The sequence below is a fragment of the Podarcis tiliguerta genome (genome assembly GCF_965153285.1).
Source record: "Podarcis tiliguerta genome assembly, chromosome: 4".
Lineage (NCBI taxonomy): Eukaryota > Metazoa > Chordata > Lepidosauria > Squamata > Lacertidae > Podarcis > Podarcis tiliguerta.
Window position 1 is genome coordinate 61,314,806 of NC_139537.1, and position 23,724 is coordinate 61,338,529.

The 23,724-nt window shown below is 42.1% G+C and overlaps 1 protein-coding gene across 4 annotated transcripts in view; it reads right to left on the minus strand.

Moving 5' to 3' along the window:
* The window catches only part of LOC310677107 (uncharacterized protein), a 41,355-nt gene that overhangs the window by 9,702 nt on the left and 7,929 nt on the right, over positions 1-23,724 (minus strand). Inside the window, exons 5-6 of one of the 4 annotated variants that reach the window (XR_014510920.1) lie at positions 14,511-14,583; positions 2,134-2,241 (exon numbers count right to left, since the gene is read on the minus strand). Coding sequence is in view for 3 of the 4 variants with exons in the window: in XM_083439497.1 (XP_083295623.1) it covers positions 2,210-2,241; positions 14,511-14,583 (105 nt within the window). In the remaining variant the exon portion in view is untranslated. Of the gene's footprint in view, positions 1-2,033; positions 2,242-14,510; positions 14,584-18,359; positions 18,637-23,724 lie in introns of those variants that run through there. The other 3 variants (XM_083439497.1, XM_083439499.1, XM_083439498.1) reach the window with 3 other exon arrangements.

Sequence of the window (23,724 nt, forward strand, 5' to 3'; positions counted from 1 at the left end):
GGAGTTCAGCCTTGGCAGGGCTCCTCAAGTTTTTCTTTGAGGTTTAGCTGCCTGGTATAGAAATAGCTATGTCCTTCTACTATTCTCTATTTGTATATCTAAGCAAGTTTCAAAGTATTTGTTATGTTCATTATGCTTTTTTTAAAAGTGTATTTAAAGTTGCTATTTTTTAATTTTGCAAGGAAAGCAGCTGTGAGGCATGATCTGATGCCTAGCTTGGAACTTATGGGCTAATCTTTTTTTTGCGAGGGGGGAGAAGGAAGCTGCTGCTGGTGGGAATTTTTGGCAGGAGATTGGAAAGGGGCTTCAGATTGAGCAGTGTGGTGTCAAATGGGGGTCCAATGGCACCTTGTCCTTCCAAATTGAAGCGGCCGTGAGAAGCACACTTTTCAAAAAGCAAGATGACCTTAACTTATAGATTAGCCCTAAAACCAGTATTACAAAGACCCACATAAGTCATCAGTGGTCTCTCACTGGAAGAAATCTAAAGCCTGTTTGTTATGATGTTGGAATTTGTAAAGCCTTTTAACAAAATCGTGTCATTGTTCTTTTGAAGCCTTTATGTGATGTGTGGTTGTGCATTTTTTAAAATCAATGCTGGTACACATATAGTTAACATGTGAGGCACTTTTTTCCTACTCACTGCAGGAATCCTTTAATATTTTTTAAGAGATTGTTTCTCAGCCATTCCTTTCAAATTAGTAAAGGATTCCTGGAGCGAGTAAAGGAAAAGCATCTCACATTTGAACTACATATTTACCAGTGTTGATCCCAGGAGGATGAGGATTATAGAAAGCTGTCTTGTACAAAGTCAGATTTGTTTATTTATGCAGCTTAGTGTCATGTACTCTGACTGGCAGCAGCTCTCTAGGCTCAGAAACACAGTGACTGCTGATTCATCTTTTTCTAAACTGCAGATTGCAAATACAAGACCTGGCTGTGCTATGAGATCCTCAAGCAACTGGCCTTTTAAGCCTCACTGCCTGGTGGGGCGGGCCAGTAGCCAATGCCTGGCCAGCCAGCAACGCACTGCCCTCCAAGTGAGGCCTCTGATCGGCCTATTTATTGTTGCCCTCTTTGGTGAGAAGAGAGACCTCCCCTCAAATACCGGCTGAGGGGAATTCCCCAGCAACGGCCGGGCGAGTGAGCATGCTTTGGCTGCTTGGGAAGAAGGTGAAGTGTGAGGGACTACAACCATCGCCCCCCCCCCATGGAAGTGGTGAGCTTATGTATGGTCCATTATACCATGTTAAACACACAACCCTTTTCTCCCTGCTTATTTGAGCTTGTCAAATAAATGGATATGGCAGTACATTCAGGCTCCTTTGAAGATGATAAAATAGGAAGCGTGTATATAAAGGCAAAGATCTCACCAACTGCTGGAACAGAAGAAGAGGTAGATGGAAAGAACCAGTCAAACTAGATCAAGTAGGTAGGCAGGTAAGTTAAGGGAGATCCTGGCAGCAAGAAACAAGAGTTGATCGCAGAGTTAACCTGTGGCTAAGGCAATAACTATACCCAATAGCAGAAGATAGCATGGTGAGCTCAAATAGTTGAAAATGAAGAAACTATGACATGCAGCAGGGCTTCTTCTATGGCCAGGCTCTGATGCAGAAGTGACAGCAAGAAGCATTATATATCTAAGGCCTGCCATCCCAACAGGTCTGGCCTCAGCACCCGGCTTATTTGGGCAGTTGCCAGGGCCTTTGCACAGGACTAGCCACTGACACATTTTTAATTTCACCACCCCCTTTTATCCCAGAAGTCTGAGCAGTATCTGGAACCTCAATCTAGTTGCAATTTTAATTTCCTAACATAGTTTCTCTCTGGGGCACTGCAAGGAATGAAAATGTTGCTGCTTGGAGTACTGCTGCCACCAAGCAGGTCAGTCTGGGGGCCCAAGAGCAAAGAAGAGAGAGAGCCAAGCAGAAGGCACTAAAACCTGCATTTGAAGACACATTATTCTTTTGCCCCAAACCGACATGCCAATATTTGCTTCTCCCATTAGTTGCTCAGAACAGTTCAAACGTTACAGTTCAGAATATTTTTATTTCTTTATTTATTTCTAAGCCCTTTTGCTCCCCTGTTGACATTTGGACTGTCCTTGAGTCTCATTCAGATGAGGTCGCAAACCTGTTCTGTTCTGAAAGAAAAGGTCACGCAATGTGTTTCGCCAATGTTCTGTATCAGTCTAATCTCTTGCCTGCTTTCATTGGTACACTGGCGTTATATCTCGGTGATCTGGAAAGAATGAGAAAAGAAAAGAAAGAAAAGGTGACATACTTTTCAAGGTTATACAAGCCAGAAAATACATAATGTAATTTGTTTTCTTTTTAAAGTGCATCCTAGTAACAGAGATTGATATAATAGCAGAAGGGGGAATGGAGGAAAAACATCGCCCTTGCTTATCAAATTACCATTTCTAGTATCAGACTTGCACTTAAAAATCTTTCCAGAGAATTCTCTGTAGCAATATAGCTACCTGCTAGCATTTCCACATCAAGTTCATTTACCCTTCTTTTCAGTCAATAACCTTTTCTATGACTGGAAATATTTAATGTGTTATGTGACCAGCCGTTTTAAAGACAGAGCTGCAAATAACTTTCTCCTTTGCTCTTTTGTCTATTCCTCCCCCACCCCCACCAGCCACCTAAGATGACGCTTGCAAAATTCCTGTTTTACTTTAATACCCACCATCTTCCTTTAGCATCCAAATAACAATTACTTTCTCTTTGAAACAAAGCCCGCTAGAAAAAAATGTGACTGGAATGGCATCATCCCTGGGAGACAGTGCTGAATTGAAATTCTGTTCGCATAGGAACTTCTACAGAGGTTGCTATAGTGCTGCTGTTTGTCGTTCTGTAGTCAAAAGTCTATTTCTACACACAGATCGCCTTGTTCAGGAGGCTTTTTGCTTGACTAGTGTTGAGTATTAGTGCAGGCTTGGCAGTGATATCTTAAAACAGATAATCTTCTTTTTAAATGCTGGGAGAAGACATTGAGTTTGTTTATGCCAGGAATGGAGAACCTGCCCCCCTGCAGTTGTTGTTGGACTACAACTCCCCCTATCCCCGGCCATTGGCCAGGCTGCTTGGGGCTGATGGGAGTTGTAGTCCAGTGTCATCTGGAGGGGAGAAAGTTTCCCATCCCTGGTTTGGACAATCAAACTAAGACCTAACTCATACATTGTGAATGTTCACCATGAATGAGCATTATGAATTAAGATGTGAGTCCTTGTGATTGCCACCCAAGTATCCAAACAGTTTGAGCACCTCTCAGTGTGATGCTTAACTAGACATCTGCTTGGGTCTAGTGGCACCAACATGAGTTGGGTTGGGTTTAACTACTTCACAATCTTTGTGTTGTGTTGGCTTCATGCATATGGTTAGACACCACTCCTGTTTGTGGCATAGTGGTTAGGGTGTTGGATTAAGACCTGGGAGACCAGGCTTCAAATCCCCACTCAGCCAGGAAGCTCATTGGGCCAGATACTGTTTCTCAGCCTGACCTATCTGACAGGATTGTTGTGAGGATAAAACGGGGAAATGGGGGAACCATGCATTCTACTTTGAGGTCCTTGGAGGAAAGGTGGGATATAAATGTAATTAATAATAATATAGCCTGCTGGAATAGCTGCTGGTGAATGTTGAGGGAGCAGCCTGATGGGAGCTGGTCTTTTAGCAGAGAATATGGAGAGGCTCTGGAGTCCCATCTCTTTCTCTCCTCAACAGTCACACACTTTAAATTTCATTTGCTTTATATATCACAGACTCTTTATTTCATTTGTACACAGTGAGTAATTTACATTCCATTATGGTTTGGGCCTGCACAAATTGTGACCCACCACTGAACGCAACCCACTTGCCCTCAGTTGTGGCTTGCTGGGTGCTTCATAACCCTGATCCTTTTAGCAGGCTGCAAAAACACAGGGGTCATTGAGCCACTGGTAAACTGCCATACGTGGTTTGTGGCTTATATTTGTGGGTCATAAATGGCAAAGGGTCGATATTTATACTGATTCAGGCTTTATTCCTAAATGTGAAAAAATTGCATCAGTACTGCAAAAAATGTCAGGGTATTGAGAAATAGTTTTGCTAGAAAAGCAGATGGTGGGGTGGGTGGATGTTCAGCATCCTCCTTATGCTGCTGATTGGGTTCTGTGCACATGATTTGTACATATAAGAATCTTTGGCATTACCGCTAAGAAAATCTTCTGCTTTATATTACGGGTTTTCAGGGTAGACAGATCTAGGCACCTTCAAATTAACGATGGATAGGGTAAAGAAAGTTTGTACATTAAAAAAAGTAATTAGATTTGTTTTAAATTTAAGGTGTTTTAAACTTACCATGAGCACTGGAAACTTGTTTTTAAATATATATAATATGTGAACAGGAAGCTGCACTTTGTCAAAACATAGGCATTATTTCTTTACCAAATATATTAGCAGCAAAACTGATGCCCTTGCCTATCCAAGGGAAGAATTAATACTAACCATTCAAAAGCAGTCCCAAAACTGCATACTGATTTTGAATGATAATTATAAAGATATATTCTGTGTAACAGGGTGTATGGGGGGGTAGTACCTCTGGTGGGGGGGCATGTTGTGCTCCTTCTGGGGTAGTCTGTCCACCTTTGGTCCACACCCTGCACTCAGCTCTCACCTGTGGCTCCTAGAAGTTGTCTGTATGCGACAGCAGCCACACCCTGGGATCAACTTTAACTGGCTGGCTAAACCTGGTGAGGCTATCCAAAAAGTTTTCAACCCTCAGTGAGTTATGGGTTTCCCTTGCATGTGAAGACAGGCTCTTGCAGACCGAGCAGATGGGATCAATGGTGGGTCCAACGGTCAAGAAGGTGGTTTCTGCATGTGTTGTAGAGGGAAGTGAGGGGCAGATGGGGTTAACCAGGGGAGGTAACCCATCTGGGAGAAGGAAAACTCTGCTGCCTTGTGGGATATCTTCAAGGGACTGAAGTTTGTAAGACGGCACATTGTATACCTACTTCTGGCAACTCCTGCAGCCAAGCTAGTGCCAAATGTATTGCTCTGCTTTTCTTTGGACCACATCAGCGAAGCCAAGAGGGGACAGCTTGTCGTTTGGGTATCTCAGAACCTCCATACACACTGCCCAAGCTTGCAGCCCGGAGGGGTCACTTTGGTGCTGCTGACGCAGCAGTTTAACTTGATCCTCGGAGGCACACTCCATTGTCTCTTCAATGTTAATAACCATATATTCTGGTACTGGTAATTCTGATACTGGTACTCCTGAATCCAGAAAAGGTTAACAGCATACAGTGGTCCCTCGGGTTACAGACGCTTCAGGTTACAGACTCCGCTAACCCAGAAGTAGTACCTCGGGTTAAGAACTTTACCTCAGGATGAGAACAGAAATTGCGTGGCAGTGGCAGCAGGAGGCCCCATCAGCTAAAGTGGTACCTCAGGTTAAGACCAGTTTCAGGTTAAGAACAGACCTCCAGAACAAATTAAGTTCTTAACCTGAGGTACCACTGTATTGGAATGCAGAAAGCAAACAATTGATATTATACTGCAGACTCACCAGCAAGGGGTATAGTTATTCTCTTCTGTTAACTTTCAAGTACAGCTGACTGAGAAGAAAACATTTTCATGAAATATTCGAAAGTCTACCTATTGAGTTCTTAATTTAAATTATTTAACATTTTATGGCTTAAAACATTAATTTTAAATAAATCTTTAAAATTACAGCATGGATGATTTTATACACCTCTATGATGTCTTCTTCTTACTTGTCTTTTTTCTAAACTAAAAACCTCCAATGTTTTTCAGTCATTGGTTCTTTGTTCCTATTCCTCCCCTCCTACCAGCCACAGTTGTTAGTGACTTGTCATGGTAGGGAGGGCACTACAGAAACAATATTGTAAGGGAAAGACAGGTGCCAGTGACACAGAGCTTGGGGAGAAAAAACAATTTCCCATTGCCTTCTCTCTACCAGATGTGTTACTGCTGTGGAGGAAACTGTTCCTGGGGAATTTTTTAGAGTTAATGGAGCCATCAGTCTGTAGCAACAGAAAAGGTCCACCAGGATGAATGATATAAATGAAATACCATCACTCTTTTCAAATTCAGTTGACATTTATCTTATTCCTGCTGCCCCCTCCATAGAAGGAAAAGTAGAAAGCGTCACAGATTTTTGTTTCCAAAATTGAAGAAAAAAAGATTGATAAGGAAGGCTTTATTTTTAGACTGAACAGTCAAAAGCCACATCTGATATTTCTTTCTTTACATATGTAGTATCTATGCCCAGTTTTTTCCTTAAGCAGCTCCTGATGTTGTACGTAGAGGGTTATTCAATTTTATTCCCTTGAGGTTGGTTAAACCGAAATAGAAGTTCTCAGCATCTCTGAACAGTGCTATGCAAAATAACTGTATTGAAATAATTTGTATTACATACAACTTTTTGTGTCATATGTAAAAGCCAGTGAAGCCTTGTCACTAGAAGTTTGGGCTTTGGATCTTGGACTTCTGGGGACAAATTCCTGCTCATCTTGGAGTTTTCTTAGGAAGCTTAGGACAACATCACTGGACCTCACTGCAGTTCTTCAACTTACTGAAAACCATCTGCTTTAAATGGTGGATCTCAGATTGTAAAGCATTTTGTACACTTGAGATGTTACATCTGTTTCCAAAAAACCTGAAACAATCATGCAATAAATCATCCAGACAAAACAGATTTCTGAGGCAGACAGATCTCAGGCTGTGAAGAGACTTGGGGTACATTAAGATACGGGGAATATGACATTAGTTTTCCAGATTATAATGCTAGCACTTCTGTCTCATGTTCTAATGTTCCTTTCACACTGCAATACCTGTTGTGTGAAGCAATGCGGGTGGTGCTATGGTCTAAACCACTGAGCCTCGTGGCTTGCTCTGTCCCAGCTCCTGCCAACCTAGCAGTTCAAAGCACACCAGTGCAAGTAGATAAATAGGTACTGCTGCAGTGGGAAGGTAAACAGTGTTTCTGTGCGCTCTGGTTTCTGTCATGGTGTCCCGTTGCACCAGAAGTGGTTTAGTCATGCTGGCCACATGACCCCAAAAGCTGTCTGTGAACAAACGCCACCTCCCTCAGCCTGAAAGTGAGATGAGTGCCACAACCTCATAGTTGCCTTTGACTGGACTTAACCATCCAGGGGTCTTTTACCTTTTACCTACCTGTGTGATGGAAGTGTGGCTTTTTGATTAACATTCCAGCATGTCTTGCTGAGTTTTATTCACACATATACACTCTTGGTTTTAAAGAATATTGCTCTTTTTTTGTATCTGTGTAAGTTGCTTTGAGTGTGGTGTTTTATGGAAAGGTCGCTAATATATTTATTAATCATGATGATAATGGCTATTAATAAATATCACAAAACATTTCTTTGAAGTTAAAAGTATGTCACTAAGAGAAAAGCTATCATCATCATCATTGTTATTATGAGGTGATATGCAGTGTTTGACTTACGTGTACTGTATGAGTTAGTTGGATATAATTCATCATCATTATTTTAATGAGTGGCTTTGAATTATAATGATATGCCCAATACAGGAAGTTTGAATGAATTGAAACCCATGGGAAAGTGAAGTCTGCATTTCATGCACCAGTGTTTGAAACCCCCATTGTTCTAGGCCCATTTTGCGACAGGGAATTTATTAGCGTGAGCAGTTTCTGACCTCTGAGTGCAGTACTGCACCGAAGATTTCAGATTAAAACTGCAGAGTGGAAGAAAAAGAGGACCCTTTTATGCCTCCCCACTTCCAGTTACTCTCTGAAGACTGGAGAAGAGACCCTCTTAAGAATATTAGGGGGGTGGGCAGGGAAAGGACTAGACCAAGTGAAAAATGAACATAATATTTTGGCAGCAGTTCATTCATTTTCAGCTTTGTATTCTTGTTATAAAAAAGTGCACCTAGACATTCCGATGTTGCACCCATAACCTAGGTTTAAGGTGCCTTTTAGCTCCTAGCTTTCATATCTCAGTTTCTAACACTGTCAGGCATTGATTCAATGTGCAAATACAGAGTATGTGGCTTCAGCCACTAAAATCAGAAGCTGTTCTTTGGCATGAGGCCCTCATGGTGCCCATCTTCTTGTCACTGCAAACTTTGCTGCCGAAGCATTTTTCACACAGGAGGGAACTCTTCCCATTTTGATCTCTTTTCACTTGTTTCTCCCTTGTGTGCAGGAAATTGATTATCTCATTTTGAGGATAATTGACAGTGATTATTCTTAATCTAGCATCCGCCACAGTCCAATTCCCACTCCCTTTAATACTGTGTCTGGCTTTCTTTGTCACAGCTGCTTTCCAGAGAAGTAATCCACAACCTTGGGCAAAAGACCGCAGTCTCTATAAACAAAAGTCAATACATGTGTGTTGTCATTGAAAAACTGAGCAACCACTGTTTGAACTGTAGGTCGAGAATGGAGACAGACACTTGTTCCAGTGTAGCTGTTTTGGCATGTTACGCTGCACTTTGTTTGCAGAAAATGGGACTCAGGGGCTCCATTCATGAGCAAGAAAGGAAGCCAAGATGAGGACAATGACTAAGTTAACTCACTTTCTTTGACACCATCCTCTCAGTTATCACTCAACATTGCCACATACAGTGGTACCTCGGGTTACATACGCTTCAGGTTACAAACTCCACTAACCCAGAAATAGGTTGAGAACAGAAATCGTGCTCCGGTGGCAGCGGGAGGCCCCATTAGCTAAAGTGGTGCTTCAGGTTAAGAACAGTTTCAGGTTAAGTACAGACCTCCGGAACGAATTAAGTACTTTATAGGGATAGGCAAATAGGTCAATTTTTGTTTCTCTCAGTTTCTCACATTTCCAGCCTTAAGTTCAGTTCTCCACATTTCCATGTATCAGTCTGTGATTTTTTTTTTGTTATAAAAAGTTTTAATGCAAATTCATCAGCATTTTTGTTTGCAGTTTTGCCAAATATTTACATTCCCCCCCAAGAGCATTGCCCCCTAATACAATGCATTTTTTTTCCTATGTGGTGTATGCCATGCACGCCCACACTACCCTAGTATATGCATTTTTGTACAAATTCCTGGCTTGAGGACTGTGCTGCAAAATTCAGAGAAGTATGAATTTCAAAGGATGGCTGCATTCCAGTTCTTGTCGTTTTAGAAAGTGAGAAGTTCACCTGTAAATGAGAATGGAATAGAATTTTTCCTCCATCCCTAGCGATTTATGCTGCTTCTGGTAGATATAGGTTATGCATATAGGACTTGGGCCTATGCAGGCCCTTCTATAAACAACCCTGCAGGGTCTACTCTACTGTGATTGGTATGCTCTTCAGTATCTCAGGCTGAGGGCTTTTTTGTACAGTGGTACCTCAGGTTACATACCCTTCAGGTTACAGACTCTGCTAACCCAGAAATATTATCTCAGGTTAAGTACTTTGCTTCAGGATGAGAACAGAAATCGTGCTCCAGCGGCGCGGCAGCAGCAGGAGGCCCCATTAGCTAAAGTGGTACCTCAGGTTAAGAACAGTTTCAGGTTAGGTATGGACCTCTGGAGCGAATTAAGTACTTAACCTGAGGTACCACTGTACTGCTCAAAATTCTTTAACTAAATAAAACACGGATTCTTGTGCCTAGAATGCATTTCATTTACCCTAGTAACAGCATCCCTGCTTATAGCTTCTCTTTTTCATTATTTAGTTGTTCCATTTATATTTTGTATTTCCTCCAAGGAGCTCAAGGGGGCATAAATGGTTTTCCTACCTTCCTTGCATTGGGACAACAAGCTTGTGAGGCAGGTTAGGCTGAGAAACAGTGACTGGCCCAAGGTCACCCATTGAGCTTCATGACTGAATGGAGATTTGAATTTGGGTCTCCCTGGTCTCAGTCTAACATGGTAACAGCTGCACCACACTGGCTTTGAGATTCATTTTGATACCCCAGACAGAAAGGGAAACTGTGATTGCCCCAAGATTGCCATGGCAACCTGCTGGATTAGTCACATTCCAGGAAACAGCTAATGTGCCCCATGGAAGCTCTCTCACATCAACTATCTCTTCAAATGCAGTGCGCACTGGGCCTCTTGCCTGCCTGACAAGTGCTCAGCTATGAGGGAGGGAGGGATAGAACAGTCTGGAGCAATTTCACAGGTGGGGATCTTTTTTAAACAGTATATACACTCAAATACTTTTATGAGATGGTCAGAGGACTTCCTTTCAAGCTTTAAAGTTTTTTTCCATCATAGATAACAGTCACTCCAAGCTGGTCCAACTTGGAATATAACCAATGACACTCCTGCAGATGATCTCAGTATCTGGGCCTAAGTTGTCCAGGGGTCATGGGCCATCTTCCCCCCACCTCCAACGGGAGAGTAGCCCATTACATGTAAAAGATCTCCAGCCAGTTAGTTGTGGGGTCAGTAAATTGCTACTGAGGTAGGGTTTTTTTGTTTGTTTTTTGGCATCACAATTTTATGTCATCAGCCTTAGGATATGGAAAATTAAAAATGAGCATTGGGATAAATAGGCTTTTAATGTAGTCACTATCAGATGGTAATGTATTGGTGATGAAGTAACAAACACATGGAAAAGCCAGTCATTTGTGCCAACTGCCTACAGTTTCTACATGTGATCAGAAATCTAAATCTAAATAAGCAGCTGCAATTCTCCTACACGTGTGAGTGGATGCTGGCTTCCCATGTAGCTGCCTGCTCGGTACTATGTCAGTCAGTCTCTGGTAAATGGTTGTCTGAAGTTGCCCTAAGAATCTACAGGGCTTTCTGCCTGGTTCTCAGAACATGCTGCTATTTCACATATTAATATTGCAGTGTTTTATGTGACTGGATACATGTGGACTGACCCATTTTTGGAAACAAAACATTGTCAAGGCCCATAAGTTTAATTACAACTTTACTTGCAGAACTTTCTTCAAAACAAATAAAAAAATTTGAGATTTGAGATTTTTTGGGGGTGGAGGAGTATTGTGACCCAGTTGCCATAATGCACAAATCATCAGTGTGTGTGTGCTTTTATACCTGTGCACACACACTTAAAAAAAATCATGTACCTTCTGTGTGGACCAACACATTTTTTTCAGGCTATGTACCAATTCTATTTGGCTTATACACGTAAATGCTGAATAACTGCCCTCAAGACCCAGATAAACTCTCTGTAAGCTTGTCCTTTACGTTCACACATGGTGGTTTCCAACAGTTATGTCACCCCTCTGTGCCTTCAAGAATTCATACCCTCTCATAAATTAGTTACCTGTTAAGCAGCTAACACACAGTAACACTCAGGAGGGAAAAAAGGCCACTTTCATTTTCTAAATGCCCCGTACATGGTATGAAATTTAATCCCTCTGTGAATCATAATCTGCGATGCTCAGAATAGATCGACTATATATATCTAATGTTATTTTCAGGGACGTGAACAGGAAGGCTCCAGAGCTTGTACAGCCTGTGTTCAAGCATCTCTGTTGCGCCAAACAATTTAGGGCAATGTAGTCTGGAAATAATTCTCCCCCTCCCCGCTCCTCTCTAGCAGTTTACTGGGTGGATGTGTGGGCGTCTGTAGTGGAGGCGTCTTGGGCTTGCTAATGAAGCTAAGGACATGAATAATATTTGACTGCTGCTGCGTGATGCCTCTGAGAGCCGTATTCATTTGTCTCTGTAGCTATTTGAGAGCAAGCAGCCGGCGTGTGCAGGCGATCCAGTCCCTATCCTCGGCTTTCTCTTTCGTCGCTTCTTAATCTTAATTTATAGCACTATCTTAAAAGAAAATATGGAGCATATCTTTTGCTAAAAATAATTATATTGCGATTAGCTTTACTTAAAGGAAAATGGGATTTAAAAATAACACGATCGCTTTGACAGGATGGGTTTAATGTGTGATCCACATAAGAATTAGTAAGGCCATTTGCTTGATAGCCACCAGACCTTTCAGATGAAACCATAACTGCAGCTGCCAGCCAGAGACGGACTTTTAATTACTTTTTTTGTAGGGCAGGGCAGGACAGGGAAGGGAGGGAAACCTAAACAATTATGTCTTAGGACTTATTGTTTTGTATTCTCTCTGTGTGTGCTACAAATTAAAAAAACTGGCACCTTCAGAAGAGATTACAAAGAAAGAGCAGAGTAGAGAATGAAACGAGCTTATGTCTAATAAAGAACAAATCGCTTAAACCAGAGGGACTAATTTGACTGAAAAAATGTTGTTGTTTTAAAAGCATATACAGAAGCTGGTTTAATTAATTGCAATGATCCTGTTTCCTGTAGCTAAGACATATTAAACATGTCCAGAGATGTAATAAGGACACAAAAGTCAAGATGGTGACGCTTTCTAGTTACGAGGAACAATTTTTCACATTTGATTTCTGTGAAGGTTTTCTCTGTCTGCCCAAAGCTCAATGTAAGGAAGAGGAGGTGGATTAACAATGCAGAGGCACATTGTTCTTCTACCAGCCTGTTTATATGCTGCTACAAATTAAGGGTTTAGTGTCATGGAAACAGCTCCTTTATTTGGAAAGCGACTGCACCACTATGAGAAGTAAACAGAGCATGCAAGAGTGAGAGAGAGTTGGATGGAGGGAGGCACTGTGTTGTCTACTCAGCCTAACATTATCTAACATGTTTTCCGATACTTTTGGGAAAGGGCAGAGGTTCTGAAATACTTGCTGCATTACTTTACAAGCATTACTTGCTGCATTACTTTACAAGCTATTATAAGTGGTTTCTGCATTGCCAGGTGTCCCCTACACATGTGAAACATTTAGGACAACTGTGCTCTCTATGTGTTGGCATGTGTAGAAAATATTATTATAGAAATACTGTATGGTTTTCTTTTTCTTTTTCAAGAGCTGACAGGGTTAAGCCACGTTATGTATTCCTGAAGTCTGTCAGGAAGGAAACGCTTATGAAATAAGAATTTAGAAACTAAGGCTACTAGGGCCAACATTGTAGGCTTAACACAAGCTTGCGCTGTTTTTCTAGGTGCAATTTAATTAATGTGGTAATATATATTTTTTAAAATAATAATAATAATCCTGTTCCTTGTACAGTTTGTTTTATGAGTTTTAAGTTACTGTAAGGTCATGTTTTGTAACTCAAGCCTTCTTGAGTTCACTTAATGAAAAAAGCAGGACAGGAGTATTTTTAAAAATTAATAAGTAAAACCATTAGAATAGCAGAAATTGGAGGACATTACATTGGCATTCATATTAATGTCACATGTATGTGGTATTAAACTACTCCATCATCTACCAATATTTTTAACAAAATACCATGGGCTGCAGTTAATTTAAAATTGATAACACTTTTTTCTGTTACTAGCTAGCTTATATTATTATTTATTTAAAAGGTAGAATATTCAGTCAATTGTCTTCTTGGACTAGTACCTAGGAAGACCAGACTTCAAATGCTAACTGAGCTATTAAGTTCACCGGATGACTTTGGGCCAGTCACGGTCTCTCAGCCTAACTTACCTCTCAGGGCTGTTGTGAGAAAACGTAGAGAGGGAGAACCATCTATGCCACCTTGAACTTCTTGAAGGAATGGTGGGATATAAATGTCATAATAATAAACTTTTTGAAAATGTGAAGTTATAAATACAGTGGTGCCTCACAAGACGAAATTAATTCGTTCTGCAAGTTTTTTCGTCTTGTGAATTTTTCATCTTGTGAAGCACGGTTTCCCATAGGAAATGCATTGACGGTTTCCCATAGGAATGCATTGACGGTTTTAAGAAAAAGGCACAAAACGTTTTCGTCTTGCGAAGCAAGTCCAAAGGGAAATTCGTCTTGCGAAGCAACTCAAAAAACAAAAAACTCTTTCGTCTTGCGAGGCATTCGTCTTGCGAGGTACCACTGTATCACGGATTCTGTTTTTATGTCATTTATAGCATTTTCCTCAAAAAGAAGTTATATACCTTTGTTCCCACAAGTTCTGTGATGGTGAACCTTCAGAAAGCACCATTTTGAATGCAATGGATTACATCTGTCTCTATGGAGATTTTATGTAATTTTGTATCAGCCTTGGAAATGCAGGTATTTTATTGTAGATGTATTTGGTTTTTGATCTGGGGTGAGATCCAACTTACAGTGATCTCAAGGTAGAGGAAGCCTTGAGGCCCCACCATTTATTAATCTCCCTGAAACTCAGTCTGAGGGAAAACAATGTATGGATTTTCTTGAGATAAAAGAACATGTAGCTGGATCTCATAATTCGATCCCATAATTTCAGAGCCTTCTAGTGGTCATTCTGAACTTCTTCTTACCTCACCAAAGACCAGTGAAGGAGACAGCTCAAGGCCACTCAGTGACTTGGCAGCACAAGGCTCTAAGAGAGAGCATTTCCTTTTTAAAGCTCCCTTCTCCCATCAGCTTGTGAACTGTGATTTGAGAATTTAAGACTGTACTTGTAGTCTGTTAGCACAACATCTCTTTACATCAGATCTGTCCCTGCACCTGTGGATCCTGTGCCCTGCAATTCAGTAGCCCGATCCAGCTATTCAGTGCACGTTACCCACAATTTTGGAACCAAATTGCTCCAGGATGATGCTCTTGGGCTATTGTTCTCCACCCTCTGCACATACTGCTGACCTGGAACAGGATTGAAACTCAGTTGACCAATGGCCCGACTCAGTATAAAACTGCTTTCTTTGGTTCTGAATAAAAACAGCGCTCTCCTTTCCACCCCCAAATGTGAGTGTATTTCATCTTTGGACTGAAACAATGTATTCAAATAGCAAATTACTGAGTTCTATAAGGTTAATTCTTCCTGTCTCGTCTTTATAGAAGTCCATTTGCTTTTATATTACTTTTTTTTTTTTAATGCAACGCTTTATTTATCCTAATTTAGCATTTATGTGATTTGGCTGCATTAATAGGAAAACAGCATTTCTAGGTGAAAGCCCAGCAACTTTAATCATCTTCTCAAGATGATTGAGGGGGCCTGACATGATGCCCTGACGTCAGACACGCATGATATCGGGAGGAGCCAGGGACTGGAGCTGAATGCCCTGTGAACATTGAGAAGGCCCACCCCCCCTGAAAAAACATGGGGGGAGGGAGACAGTGCCTCGGCCCCTAGGATATGGAGCCTATGATTAGGCCTCATACCAGTTACAGTACACCAAGCTAGACTTTAGCTGTTAAACAATGAGTCTGAAGGACACATACCTATGTGTGTATTTGAGAAGAAGTTAAAAAGAAAAACATTGAACTAGCAGCAGACGACATGGTAAGATGTTGCCATTCACTTGACCCTCGGATCAGTCATGTCTCTGCGGCTTACTGAGAGGTAAAAAGAGGGGAGGTAGCAGTGTGGTTGGCGTGGTACAACTGCACCAGACTGGCTTCTCCAGTGTGTTTGCACCATGCTGACCTTGCTGCTGCTCACACTATCCTTCTCTAGCTCCCGGTAAGTAGCAGTGATGCAATTGACTAGAGGTCAGGGGAGTGGTGGTGCTCAAACATGCTGTCCGCTACTGCTTTGAACATAATCTTTTCCTGCATAAAGGTATAGGGCCTGTAAGCAAAGGCATCCCTACCAGACTCAACAGTTCTCATCTTTCCCTCTACAGTGGTACCTCGGGTTAAGAACTTAATTCCTTCCAGAGGTCCGTTCTTAACCTGAAACTGTTCTTAACCTGAGGTATCACCTTAGCTAATGGGGCCTCCTGCCGCCGCCGCGCAATTTCTGTTCTCATCCTGAAGCAAAGTTCTTAACCTGAGGTACTATTTCTGGGTTAGCGGAGTCTGTAACCTGAAGTGTCTGTAACCTGAGGTACCACTGTACTACAGCAAGCAAGCTGCACACAATGCCATTATGGGGAATGAGAGGACTTCACATGTCTTTCATTAGGTTCTTGACTGGCTTGAACACCATTAAGGTGGAGGTATTAATAAAGTAGAGGGGTCTGTGTATAGACCTAGCCAATCTCCTAGTACATTCCTTTCACATGCACCAGCCATATTGGTGGTGGAGAAATATTGAGACCTGTGGGGTCTTCCATGTGGTGCCACTAATACTTGCATAGGGGAATAATAATAATAATAATAATAATAATAATAATAATATTTATACCCCACCCATCTGGCTGGGTTTCCCTAGCCACTCTGGGCGGCTTCCAACAAAAGATTAAAAATATATTAAAACTTATGCCCATTTCATACTGTGATTTTACTGTGTACTACAGCTTTTATGCTTACACACATGTAAACACTGCTGTGATCTGCTATAGCATACAGGTATATGAGCCCAACTCCCTGCTCTCTATGGGAAGCCTTCAGGAAGGACTTGAGTACAACAGAGCTCTTGATTTGTTTGTGTTCTGTCTCTGTATTTATATGTGACGGATGACTTGTTGCTTACCTTTATTGATCTCTCCTTAGATCTGAAAACCCAAGAAAGGGTTAAGAAATACTGTCAAAGAATAGAAAGTGTTTGTTCTGAAATTGAATCACTGTGATGGAAAGCTTTCATTTGCCCCTTGTGAAAGCACAATAAATGCGATAGCTGTGACTTTTCTTGCCCAGAAAAGAGGAAAATGCCTTTTATTACAACTCCCTGTTCAGGAACTGAGATGGTGTGAATTGAAGGCTAGGCGCAATTGTCTGCTGCAATAACTCTGGCTTGGGAAGAGGTTTTAACTGTGTCTAGCTCCTTGGCTGCCTCTTCCCAATTTCCCTGTGCCATCCTAGGGGAAGAACTGGTTGAGTGTGTGCTTTGCATGCAGAAAGTCTCAGGTTCAATCTAGGGATGGGGAGAAATTCAATTTTGCTTGCATTTTAATGAGGAACTAACTAATTCACACTCCTTGAACCAATACGTGAACCGAAACACAATGATCCTTCAAAAGTTGCATAATACTACAGAAATTGCTTGCAGAAATGTTTAGAGAGAGTCAGTGTGGTGTAGTGGTTAGTGTGTTGAACTAGGACCTGGGAGATGAGGGTTCAAACCCCCACACAGCCATGAAGGCTAGGAAAGCTCAGCTCTCAGAACTGGAGAGCTGCTGTCAGTCAGTGTTAACAGTACTGAGCCAGATGAACTAATGGTCTGAGTTGCTATAAGGCAGCTTCATCTGTTACTATGATTGGTGCAAGAGTAAAGTAGGTGCAGATGGTACTTGGAAGTGTCTTGTTTTTATTCCACCTCAGATACCCTCAAAATAGGAAATGCTAAATCAGGCATAGGCAAACTCGGCCCTCCAGATGTTTTTGGCCTACAACTCCCATGATCCCTGACCATTGGTCCTGTTAGCTAGGGATCATGGGAGTTGTAGGCCAAAAACATCTGGAGGGCCGAGTTTGCCTATGCCTGTAAAATGAATTTAATTAAATGTTTGAATAGTGACTTAGTATGGCACTCACTGACCACTGAAGCAGATGGGAGAGCCCCACCAGCTCTACTGGGATTACAGCAGTGTAAGTTAAAAAGTGAAATGATTCCCCAAGAACCAAGTTAATTCTATGCGCTCTTGTTCTTTTATTTAACTCTGAAATAAGCACACACATTTTGACATTCAAGGACATCCTTTTAATTTGTAGTCCTCTCTGAGAGATTTGTGTTCATGAAGAGATGAATAGGTTTTACTTATTTATATTCACAGTTTCAGTCATGCATTATTTTGGCTCTGGAATATTGTTCTGTCTTTAATCATTCATAGCTGGAGATGAATAAATGACAGGGATAATTGATACAACTGTTGATTGTCAGACTGAACAAGGGTTCTGACTAGTTCCTGTTATAAAATGTTTGCCCAATGTTGAATTAGAATGGTGTAAGAAAACCACAAAGGTACTGTGTGTCAGTTGTTAGGACAGAGACATAGCTGGGACAGAGTTCCCAACTGAGCTTTTTGTCTTGTGAGCAGGAATTGAACCCAAGCCACTCAGGTTTCTCACTCCTTTCTTTTTCCAGTTGGACAGCACCATTCCATTGTTTACCTTATTTATCCTCACACCATGTGGATGGATTAGCTCACCATAGCAGCAGAATGATATGGATGGAGCAAAAGTAGGCTCTTCAGGAGCCTACTCATTTCTTCTAAGTCATGGTTTGGCATAGCATTTTGTGTGGCAAACTGTGCCAATATGTTTGTGGCTAAAAAGTGGCTTTGAAATCTAGACTTGTTTTGTGTTCATAATCTTACAAAAGTTCAACCGGGTATGGAATTGGAGCAGGGCCTAATTACAATATTATGTCATTGGCACAAAAGAAGAGAAAAAAGAAAGGAAGTTTCACTCTTTAGTGTACGTGTGGTACCTTGGTACCTTTTTCAGTTGCGAGTTCATATTATTTTTGAAATTATAGGGTTTATGGAAGAAAATATCATAGGTTTGCGACTTCTGGACTGCCTCAGGAAGCTGGGCTTCTGGGCCTCCTTAGTCACTTGAGATACGAGGAAGCGCATTTCATTTGTGTCCGACAAGGCGTTTCTTTTCCTGGCACAGAGACTGCAGATCGTACTTTAGGATGCAGGATTGCTGTCATCATTCATACTTTTTATCACCTTACCATTTGACTTCTGCAATATGTTCTGCATGGAACTATACCTTAAATCAAACCCAGCAATGATATGGAGATGGCCGGCTGTCTAGTAAAGAGTGTGACTCACTGGATGCCCATGAAATGTCCATGAAACCAATCTGATAGCAATGAAAGATTAGTAGCACAGTAAGATTTCTCATAAAAATCCAATTTCAGCAAAATATTTCTAATGTAAACAACTGCAGCGACAGAAGGAAATTGGAAGGAGGGGGGACTAACTTTGGTGTGATGTTAAACATCTAGCTTATCTGCTGTAACTTGGCACATCACAGTTTCATTGATCTGCAGAATTCCGACATCAGGGCATAGCAGGCAGCGTGAACAAGAAGTGAGACTTAACCTTAAGTACTTCATCAGTATGCAGAATCAATATTGTATAGTCAGGGGCGGCACATTACAGTTCACAGCTTGAGGCAAAACGGGGAGTGTTGCTTGGTCCTTCTGCTGCCATTGCTGTTGCCCCCACCTACCTGCTCCTGCCACCACCTGCTCTGCTGCATTTTGCGCTGCCATTGGTGTCAATTTTGGGTGCATCCTCGCTCTGCCTACTAGCTGGGCCAGCTCTGTTTATAGTATACCAAGATGCCAAAAATCTAGCTGGCAGTTCTACTCATTTTTTTTACCCATGTGGTCATCATACTATGATTTGTGAAGCTTGGGCATCTGTAGTGAGAATGTCTGCTATGATAAACCACCATGAAAATCCCGTGTATGTGTGATGGCCCTACTTTTCAGCAGCAGATACTGGGAGATGGGGAGCAGCAGAAGTGAGGTGATGGACAACTTGATGTGCCATTCAACCTGCTCTATAGAGAGCCAAACTCACAGAGTTACAGTTCTCTGCAGCACTTAACAAATGACAGTGACCAGAGATCTTTGAGGGGTGAAATGTGCTTTGAAAGTATAGTGTGTTCACAGCCACATTTGAAATAAGTTTGCCAGTTAGCCTCTTCAACTTCTGCTCATAGTATGTGTGCATGTGGGTTTGTTGCATTGTCCTTCACCTCAGACCAGGAATAGGCAAACTTGGCCCTCCAGATGTTTTTGGCCTACAACTTCCATCACCCCTAGCTAACAGGACCAGTGGTCAGGGATGATGGGAGTTGTAGTCCCAAAACATCTGGAGGGCCGAGTTTGCCTATGCCTGCCTCAGACAGCAAAATGCCTTGAGCTAGCTCTGTTCTAGACTATGACAAAAACACATTAGTGCCATTACAATTTCTCAAACCTGTGCATCAAAAGAGCACACTAATTAAAGAGCCATCAGAGATCATCCTTAAGACTGTGAAGAAGTGAAAGCTGAGCGTCTTTGTACTCACAACAAGGGCTGCTTGCAATGAAAAAAGGGCTGCTTGCTTACTGAAAAAACCCCCCAACCCTCTCAATAATAGTGATTTGATTTTATAAACAACATGAAAAATGGCATTATGAGGTACTAAACATCACATGGAAAGACTACTAAATAAAACAAAACCAAACCATTTTTGCTTTCTTAAATGCAAAGTCTAATTATAAACAAGTTGGCCACGGTGATTGCTTAGGTACCGTTATGTTGTTATGTACTGAATTCTGTCTCCCGGTGTAATTTCTGACCTTTCGCGTTAAGTGCTCTTTTCATTTTATGTCCGGTGAACTTATTACATAAATAAGTTTGAAAAAAGAAACAGAAAACCCCCACTAAAATAAACAAACATCAGGATTTCTGACTTTGAAAGAATGAGTGATAAGATTCCGGAGGCTCTGTTAAATGACAGAAAGTGCTTTTCGGTAGCACAACAATTCATCTAGAATTCATGAATAAATATCTCAGACCTGAATATGCAAAGCCTTCTCTTGAACACCAGTCAGTTGTCTTCTGATAAATTATTACTTTTTACTTTTCTTTTTGCTACAGCTAAATATTCTGTGCTCTGTGTGACCATTGTGATCTCTAAAATAAGCCCCTAGAGCCTTATTAATTTTAATGAAGGTGACAAGAGGGTGTCATTGAGAATACAATTGCTTGCTCCTAAGAAATGTTGCTGTTTGAGGTGGAGCCACACATGGTGTTCCCCTTCCTCAAGCCAAGATGTATGGTATTTAAGTGTGTCTGGCTATGATGGCACCTCAGACAGAAAATCCTTCTCTGGGAGTAAAAGACAAAAATGGCAAATTAAATAACTAATAATTTGCTGCCCTTTCTTGACACCCCAAAACAGCTGCTAGAGATGGCCATCTCACTCTGCCTAATGATGGGGCCAGCCTGTTCTGAACAAGTGAAGAGGAGAGGAAGTGTGAGTTGTCCTTCCTCTTACTCTTGGGTCACATCTACACCATGCATTTATAAAGCACCCTTTTACCACTTTAAGGGTCATGGCTTCCCCCAATGAATCCTGGGAAATGTAGTTTGTTAAGGGTGCTGAGAACCCAGGGTTCTTTGTAGGCGTAGTGGATCTGCTGCCTGGCAGGAGTATGCATGTTCTGCTTGTCACCACATGATCTACTTGGGAGAGGAGCTGCAGTTCAGCCTTTCTCAACCTGGTGGCTTTCAGATATTATTGGACTCCAATCCTATCATCACTTACCCTTTGCATTACCAGCTTGGGCTAATGGGAGCTGGAGTTCAGCAGTGTCTGAGGGCAATAGGCTGGAAAAGGCTATTGCAGTCCATCATTTGAAAAGGCACAGGTTACCCAACTCTGCTGTTAGTGATCAAGGTTGTAATATTTTAAATGACTATTCAGAATGACCTGGTTTGAGCGCTGCTTTTCTAGCAGTTTAGAAAAACACAAGCATTGTAGAATGTGTCAGCTTCTCTTCATACATTTTCCTTCCTGGTTTTACAAGAGACTAAAGCAAGTCCTTAAATGAGAAATGAAGGGCAAAATGACTAAGCAAATATAAAACCATGTAATGCCTCTTTAGGTGCAGAGCCATCCCAAATTACTCATCAGTCTTATTCAGGGTAAGGTGATTTTGTTAAAACTGCACAGCAATGAACATATTGGCTGCTAACAACAGCATCATCCCTGTTACTTCTAAATGCTTTTATTCCACGGGTGAATGGATCAGACAGACCTGAGCCCTCAGTGAAATCCATGTTACCTATGAATTAACTCTCAAACATTAAATTTTTATTGATGTGTGTGTGGCAGGGGCGGTGGTGAGAGAACCCTACTCTGTCTCAGTTGCATTTAGGTTTGAATATAATTAACTCGCAGCACACCTACAGAAGCATGTCAGGAATTTTAATTGTACCGAGAAAAGACAATAGTCACATTCCAGCTGGTGGTTACTGCTGAGGTGGCCTGCCAGAGCGTTCTCTGTGGTGATCAAGAGGGAGGGTAATTTCTTTACATATTGGGAGGTAGCCCTAGAGGCAAGAGGCACAGCATACAGCTGCCTACTTGTTGACTGGATAGTTGCCCCTGTGGATGTTAACAGCCTGTGCCTGAGCCAGGGGAGCTATCCAGTCAGCACCCTTGTGCTTGTATGAAGGAGTGAGTTGGTGTTCCTTTCCTTCCTTGTTTGCTTCATAGTAAAGATAAAGGTAAAGGGACCCCTGACTGTTAGGTCCAGTCACGGACGACTCTGGGGTTGCGGCGCTCATCTCACTTTATTGGCCGAGGGAGCCGGTATACAGCTTCCAGGTAATGTGGCCAGCATGACTAAGCTGCTTCTGGCGAACCAGAGCAGCGCACGAAAACGCCGTTTACCTTCCCGCCTGAGCGGTACCTATTTATCTACTTGCACTTTGACGTGCTTTCGAACTGCTGTGTTGGCAGGAGCAGGGAGCGAGCAATGGGAGCTCACCCCGCCGTGGGGATTTGAACCGCCAACCTTCTGATCGGCAAGCCCAAGGGACTCAGTGGTTTAGACCACAGCACCACCCTTCACAGTAGCGACTGGCAATTTTGCTAGTGAACCACTTCGCTGGTCACTGCTGAACTCAACACATAGTAGAGATTAATTAAACCCATTGGATTGTGCCCAACAGTTCTACTCACAGTAGACCCACCCACATTACAGGACCTAAGCTAGTCACATCTTTAAATTTCAGTGGTTCTTCTTTGTGTATGACTAATGTTGGATACAAGCCATTGTTTTTAATGAGGCCAGCATGGCTTACCGCAGTAGCAGTAGAATCATAGCTCAGCTGCAGGCAGTCATCAATTTTACCCTAGGGCAGCCCTCAAGCTTGACCTCAGGCCATGCCTTTCCCCTTGCACAAATCGGCTGTTGCTCCCTTGAGGTTTCTGCTGCCCTGAGACAAATGTAAACAAGGCAGCAAGGTGGTACCTGTGAGACTGGCAGGACTGGCTCTTCCATGCACAAGGCCAATTGAACTGTTCTAGGCAATGGGATCTCGCCACCTTTCAAGGGTGATATTTTCCTGGGATGGCTACATTTCCCACAAGAAAACATTCCATAGAAAGCACTCTGACAAGTTCAAGGAATTAGTGTTCAAATTGATGGTACAGCAAGACTATTTAAAGCCTTAGCACTGCAGGGTAGGAATTTTGCGGCAAAATATCACCAGTCACCACTGGCGAGTGCTCCCTAGCCAAGGAGCTTCAAGGCTCCCTGGGTTGAGTTCAATTGGTGTAGCCAGGTTACTACAAGTAAAACCTCTCGATTTTGTCAACTAGGCCTAAATTAGTGACCTTTTTGACGCCAAAGGACCATAAACCTCTGGGAAGGCGTCCCACACAGGCCTAACTGAAGTGAAAGGAAAATATGCAATCACTTTTTCCTCAGCTTTGCTTGTATTATTTTCAGTGGGGTGGCTTGCATGAGAATATGACAGTAGATTGTGCTTCCCGAGTCAGATGGCTAATCCACACCTCTGCTTGCCCTGCCTTTCCCCCCTGGAAAACCCGTCTTTTTTCTGGATTGACATTTACTCCGACTTACTGCTAAAGAGCAAGTTTCTTCAGGGGAAAACTGTGGGGCAAAGGCAAAACCACTTGGAAGTGTGCCTAGAAAGCCACTCAGCCCCATGCTTTCTACAGACGGGACAAGTGGAAGTGTAGACAAGCCCAGAGTTGGTGTCTATGTTTAATGGTGCTGCCCTAAATGATACTCATAGTCTGCCAGCTCTGAATGCTGCTTCATCTTGCCTTATGTTAGCTGGGGTTGCCTCTGGCAGTAGCATTTTATTTTTAAAAATAATAATAAATAGGTTTCCCTTGGGTTGCCTGCCTTGT